At 33.0% G+C, this 6,881-nt stretch overlaps 1 protein-coding gene across 4 annotated transcripts; it reads left to right on the top strand.

Moving 5' to 3' along the window:
- The first annotated feature begins 3,290 nt into the window (after positions 1 to 3,290).
- On the top strand, positions 3,291 to 5,866 carry LOC106307401. 4 transcript variants are annotated; one of them, XM_013744345.1, is made up of 9 exons: positions 3,291 to 3,423; positions 3,506 to 3,563; positions 3,627 to 3,779; positions 3,912 to 4,081; positions 4,169 to 4,349; positions 4,442 to 4,620; positions 4,699 to 4,824; positions 4,893 to 5,005; positions 5,339 to 5,866. In XM_013744345.1, the coding sequence occupies exons 1-9, from the start codon at positions 3,399 to 3,401 to the stop codon at positions 5,705 to 5,707; spliced, it is 1,374 nt and encodes a 457-aa protein (XP_013599799.1). In that variant the 5' UTR covers positions 3,291 to 3,398; the 3' UTR covers positions 5,708 to 5,866. The 4 variants fall into 4 exon arrangements, with proteins under 4 accessions (XP_013599799.1, XP_013599798.1, XP_013599801.1 ...); XM_013744344.1 differs by having other exon boundaries at positions 4,884 to 5,005; XM_013744347.1 differs by having other exon boundaries at positions 4,884 to 5,005; positions 5,332 to 5,866.
- Positions 5,867 to 6,881: the final 1,015 nt, after the last annotated feature.

The raw sequence follows: 6,881 nt of genomic DNA, 5'->3' as shown, positions 1-6,881 counted from the left end.
CATTTACTAATTAAAAACAAATATTTGATTAAAATGATTTATTTTGGTAAGTAATTCTTAATTAATATTTTTACTGATTATTTGTATTATTTGTTGCAATTTTGTTTCTTTCTAATAGCTATTATTATCTTGATAAACAAACTAAAATTTTACAATTGTCGAGAACAATTGTATTAATACATCACGATTAAAACAATTATTTGCAAAAAAAACAAAAATCATACATCAAACCTAATCTTTTTCTTCTTTCCGGTGATTCGCGTCTTTAGAGCAATGGTTGAAGAATTTTCTGGCTCCGCATCTAGCTTTTTCGCCTCGAAACTAAAAAATAAAGATGATTTTTTTCCAAAAATCGTACAACTAGTATAACTTATAAACGTATCAATTCCAAATCAAATATTATTAAAAATATAGGCCTGGAAACTAAAAAATGAAGATGATTTTTTTTTCGAAAATCGTACAACTAGTATAACTTATAAACGTATCAATTCCAAATCAAATATTATTAAAAATATATTATTCATATATTTGACACATGCAAGCAGAAGAGATTAGACCAATATGTCTTATTGGTTCTACATCATTCTCTTTTCTAGCATTTTCATATGCTAGAAACAATCAATAAAGAAAATTATACATCTCATAATTAAGTGATGCCATTTTCTTGATGGAGGTATATTACTATTGATAACATTAAAATATTCTCCAAATATGTGTAATGTCTATAGAAAATCATAGTTGATAAACTATTTTAATAAAAATAAAACTATAGTTGAAAGAAAGCAAAATAATAATCTTCTATGGAAATTTTAATAACTAAATAAGTTTTACGATTTTTAAAATAAATAATCAAATAAATTGATAAATTATTTTAATAAAAAACATGAAAATTAATTTAATTAAAGTTGAGAATAAGTTAAACATTTTAAATACAATTATATTATATGTTCATTTGTTTATTACGGGCGGGTCTACCTGCATAAGCACCACTTGCACTTGCCCAAAGACGGGCATGAACCTACTATAACTTTTTCTGGCTTTGCTAGGGTTGGGCAAAAAATCCGATAACCCGAAGAACCGAACCAAATACGATCCAAAAAAGTAGTACTGTACCCGAACCGAAATTAGTTACATATCCGAACGGGTTCAAAATTTTGGTATCTAAAGAACCAGAACCGAACCCGATCCAAACCGAAATATTTTGGATACCCGAATATATCCAAATTAGAATTATGTGCCTGAATATGTTAGATATTTTTAGATATAATATCCAAAAAATATCTAAAATGTATAAGATATTTTGAAATTGTCTAAAATATTTTAAAATATATACAAATAGTTAAAATAAATATCTAAAATAGCTAATCAATACTCAAAACACCAAAATATTTAAAATGTCTATTGATTCTCCATCCAAATTTTCAAGCTAAACTAATTTTTAGGTTAAGTTTAGGTATTTTAGCATACATTATTCAAAAATTTATGTTATATATTATTTTTATTTATAGATTTTAAGAAATTTAAATTATATATGAATTTAAAATTTTTTAAAATAATTTAAACAGATTATCGAACCCAAACCAAACCCGCAAAGATCAGAAACGAACCTGAACCAAAATTTTAATATACCCGAATGGAGCCAAAATATTTAAACCCGAAAACCCAAAATCCGAATAGATACGAACTGAATCCGAATGGGTACCCGAACATCCACCCCTAAGCTTTGCAGCCGCCTTCTTTTGCTACGAGAACAGAAAAAATGAAGATGCATTTTTTTCCTAAATAGTACACTAGTACAACTAGTAAAACAATGTCATTATCCAAATTAAATATTATCGAAAAAAAATTATTAACATATTTTGACACATATAAGCAGGAGGATTATACCAATATTTTTATTGGTTTTGCATTATCATCTTCTATAGCATCATTAATATGCTGAAAACAAAAACCAAATATCATCATATTAATTGCTAAGTTGTACTAGTTATACGCATTGTATTTGTACCAGTTATATTAGTTATACTCAACCTATTTGTACTAGTTATACTTGTTTTAGTTGTACTAGTTGTACTAATTTGAGTTGCACTAGTTATACTAGTAATACTCTGCGTTTTTTTATTTTGAATCTAGTACGTAAAAGATGAAATTTGATTATGGGTAATTTATAATTGATTAAATATGATTATGAGTTGATCGATTTGGTATAAGAAAGATAAAATTATCGGATAATTGAAGAACTTTTTTGATTTTATTTTGAAAAATAAAAACTATTGATGAAGAAGAAAGGGGGAAGAAGAAGAAGAAGAAGATTTAGGTTAGTTGGGTCGGGTTTCGGGTAGTTTGGATTCTCGGTCGGATAATAATGACATGGGTAAGTAAATATGTTTAAGTCTTTAGGTTTTTTAATTATTTTGCTTAAATTTCTATTTAAATTTAAATATAAAATGAAAAGAAAAAAAGACAGGTCTAAATGAGATTTTTTGGAGAGAAATTCTTGGGTTCACCCCCTAGGGTGAACCTCTAGGTTCACCAACCAATAGTGTTTGGGTATTTGTTATTTGATATCTTTTAAAAAAGGAAATAAAATTGAATATCCAAATTAGATTATATTTTTAAAATAAAATAATAAAATTACATAAAAATAGTTACAAAAAATAAATTAATTAATATTGCTAAGTCTTCAGTAAAATACTAAACCCTATACCCTAAATCCTAAACCCTAAACCCTAAACGTTAAACTTTAAACTTTGGATAAACTCTAAACCGTTGGAAAATCTTAAACCCTAAATCATACATTAAAAACTAAATTTTAATAACACTAAACCCTAAATCCTAATCACTAAACCTTAAACCCTTGGGTAAACTCTGAACCTTTGGATAAATCATAAACTTTAGGGTTTAATTTTAAATATTTTTTAGTTAGAATTTATGATTTATCCAAGGGTTCAGAGTTTATCCAAGGGTTTAAAGTTTAGTGATTAGGGTTTAGGGTTTAGTGTTATTAAGATTTAGTTTTTAATGTATGGTTTAGGGTTTAAAATTTTCCAATGGTTTACGGTTTATCCAAGATTTAAGGTTTATAATTTAAGGTTTGGAGTTTAGGATTTAAGGTATAGGATTTAGTATTTTGCTAACGGTTTAACAATATTTATTTATTTATTTATTGTAATTATTTTTATTGTTTTATTTTAAAAATATAATCTTATTTGAAAATTCAATTTTGGTCGGTGATATCAAATATTAAATACTCAAATACTATCGGTATTGGTGAGTGAATTTTAAGGTTCAGAGCAGCGGGTGAACCCAAGAATTTCGGTTTTTTGGACCCCAAGTGGTCCATACTGGCATTTGATCCCCGAACGTTTCAATTTTCCTCTCTCTTTCTAATCATAGCCATGGGTGGTGATACTCTCAAAGATGGTAAGAGTTCTCTTCTTTATCTTTCTCTCTGGAACTGTTTCGCATGTTTTGTTTTAACGGAAATGATTTAAACTTGTTGTAGAGGAGTTGGCATCTTCTTTGTACCCTGATTTTTCACGATCGTCTTCTTGCTGCTTCAGGTAATATTATTATCTGACGATGGTCGTAATCAGAAAGTGATTCATTTCCTTTTTTTGTGGCAGTGATGATTTAGGGGTTTCTGAAGAGAAGCTTGCTGCTTATATGAGAAAGAGAGAGAAAACTTACCAAGAGATTCTCCAAAGCCATGATCTGTTACGGGAGAGACTTGGCAAGAACAATCGGAAACTGAAACTCGCAAGACGCCAAATCTTGAGGTTTTTTATTTGTTTTCAAATCGAGATCAGGATTGATTCTTGTGTTGTGCTACTTATATTCGATCCATAAAGAGATATTATTCAACTATTAGATTCTAACCCCTTTTAGTATTTTTTGACAAAAAAAATCAGCTATACTCCTGGATCATTTGCGGATGTCAATTTGAGCGATTACCATATTCCAAAGACGACGTCGATCCTCATAGTTGGTCCGAAAGGAGCTGGGAAGAGTAGTCTTGTTAATAGAATTACAAGAGTGGTCCAAGACGAGGAGTTTGCCCCAGCTAGAGCTCAAGAATCATGTACACATATAATTGGATAATTCATTTTCTTGTCTTTTAAAGATGAAGACGACGAGATCAGTGTTTTGTTGCTCTCAATTTTTGCAGATGGTATGCCGTCTAATGGAGGCACGTTCTTTCTTCAGGAATATATGATCCCAAGAGGAGGTTCTGCTTCATTTTGCCTCTGTGACACGCGTGGCTTGAGCCAAATCTCGTCATCCGATAACACTACTATGATTGAGCAGTGGATTAAAAAAGGTGTTCATCACGGCGAGCCTGTGATCTGGTCTTTTCTTCCTCTGTCTTGTTTTATACTCTTCTTGGCTTTAATTAGTTTTTTTTTTTGTGTTAACATGACGAGTTTGTAATTTTGGTCAGGACATCCGATGACTCGGATTTGAAGGATAGATTGATCCGAGATGGTTGTACAGGTTGTGAGATAAGGAAAGTGAACTCCATTATATTTGTTGTTAATGCGGTTGAAATGATGGAGAGTGAATCGAGCTATGCCCATATGGTCTCGACTGCTTTTAACTCTCCTTTACTATCGTTTAAAGGTTGGTGAGTCCTCACAGAATGGTGTTTTTCTTTTGTTCTTTTTAAAAATTTCAAAGAAGTCATAATATGATTTCCAGATGACAAGCCAGCAGTAGTTATCACTCATGGAGATCTACTTTCAAGGGAGGAACGGGCCCGAGTTCAGGTTCTCGTTGGAGAACTTCTTGGTATCCCACCTGACAAACAGATTTTCGACATTCCAGGTCACAAGTCTATATTTTTTCTTTTGAGACAGGCTATATATCTTATTGGTTACTAATAGGAAGTATAGACAGCCGGGACGCAGCCACAACACTAACAGTCTGCAACTTGCTACGGCATTGCCTTGAACACGCTGATAAGAATCTTCGGTTTTGTCCCAAGAGGAACTTCACCATATCCAAGGTTTCTACTTCATCTTTAGATCTTACCTCTTTTGATGCCAAAACATACCATGATTGGTTTGATGATTGGTTCATCAGTCTAGGGACTGATGACTGATTTGGTGTTGAAGCGGTTCAATAATTTTACTTACCAAGAAAAGCAAAAAAAAAAAAAAAGATAAATCTTTGGGAAAATAATTAGCTTCTTTTAATTCAGATGGAAAAAATGAATTCATACTAACCACATGACTATATGAGGGTATGGTTTGGTTTCTTTTTTTTTTTTGGTAGTCGATCAGTTTAATTGATTTGGATTGAACAGATGCAAGACCATCTAATTTTTATTAGTTTTTAGGTGGAAGGAGGCGACAAAAACAGGACCAGGATGACTATGTTTTCAGTTGCGCTGACTCTATTCCTGGCCTTAGCGATAATCTGGTTTATCCACGAACACGGCGGACAAAACGTAGCGCATGAGGCTCGCCACGAACTTCATGTATTCCAAAGTCCACGGTTATACAACCTTACGCATGAGGTCCTACCCAAACTTAGCAGCAGTGTTCAGAATTCTGAGTCTGAGACCGAGGATGTTCCTAATGGTGAGCCTAGCATTGATTGGCGTACAGCTCGACGCTTGTGGTTCGATGAGGGGAAGGTGGCCAAGGCCGAGGGCGAACCAAGCTTTGATTGGCGAACCACTCGACGCTTATGGTACGTTGAGTGAAATGTATGCAAGCGCCATCAATATCTTATATGTAAAAAATATAGTAACTGTAAACATAAAACACGATGTTTTGTAAACTGGACTGCATGAACTTCTAGGTAATCAATATCTGGACTGCATGAACTTCTAGATATGGTATACAATTCAGTTTGAATTAAATTTTATTTCAAAAAATGTATCAAACTATCCAAAATAAACACACTCAAACCCCGTGATGAGGACATCAAACCAGTAGCCAATCCATAGCACCATAAAACGGATGCAAAAGGCCAGCTAAACCCAACAAGGACATGTGTCTTTCATAGACTATGCCGAACCTACCAGAAGGAGATGACCAACAGACCTACATGTCCAGACACTCAAATCATCAGTCTTACGTCGAATTGGAATTGGGTCCATATCATCTCAGACCAAACCGGAATCAAGTTTACAACCCAGCTGATTCCTGGCTACCTTGCAAGTGAAGGCCATTCAGACCCAGTGCCATTGTTCAATTCACGTTGGCTCAGCCACGGAGAGTTAGGGCATGAAACAACTTGGGAAAGATTCTCTGCTCATTTAGAGCACGCCTCGAAGTGGAATAAGCAAAATATATTTCACATGGAGGAGATATTCAGCTCTTAAGTTGGGTAATTACCAACATACCCGATTTGAATCTACACTAACTAAATGGAGGTTTGCAGCCAAACCAGAAGGAATTAGGTTATGAACCGACTTGGTTTGTAATCTTGACCCATCAGAGAAACCAAGAAAATTGGATTCATCAAGGCCGGTTCAGATGTGAAAGTTCTTCAGTTTCCAAACCGGATAGTTCTCGACATGTCTCATCTGGAACTTACTATAACTAGGGTACCATAAGGACATCTCAAAATTTATTCTCAGCCATTGTATCAGGATGATTAAATCTGGGCCACTCTTACACCAAGACCTTCCATATTTGGACCTAAGTGCATTCACACGGCACCAATTGTTTAGATACTTTTAATAAGAAAAAAAATATTCCGAAATACTTTCATTTATTCTACATACTCTAACTTTTACTGAACTAAGAGAATTCCAAATTTACCTTTTTACTTTCTCTCTAATTTCTAAATACACTGTTCGCGGATACTCCTTTTGCAGACAAGATCGCCATGTTCGAGATGTCGAAAAAGTTTATTTCCCAAATATAAAA

This window comes from Brassica oleracea, chromosome C8 (assembly GCF_000695525.1).
Source record: "Brassica oleracea var. oleracea cultivar TO1000 chromosome C8, BOL, whole genome shotgun sequence".
Taxonomy (NCBI): domain Eukaryota; kingdom Viridiplantae; phylum Streptophyta; class Magnoliopsida; order Brassicales; family Brassicaceae; genus Brassica; species Brassica oleracea.
Note: the sequence above shows the minus strand (reverse complement) of the source record. Positions and strands in the feature narration are given on the sequence as shown.

Coding starts and splice junctions, on each gene's coding strand:
- LOC106307401 (XM_013744344.1), top strand. CDS start 3,399: ATGGGTGGTGATACTCTCAAAGATG. Junction 3,780..3,911: donor GCAAGACGCCAAATCTTGAG/GTTTTTTATTTG, acceptor AAAAAAAATCAG/CTATACTCCTGGATCATTTG. Junction 5,006..5,338: donor GGAACTTCACCATATCCAAG/GTTTCTACTTCA, acceptor ATTAGTTTTTAG/GTGGAAGGAGGCGACAAAAA.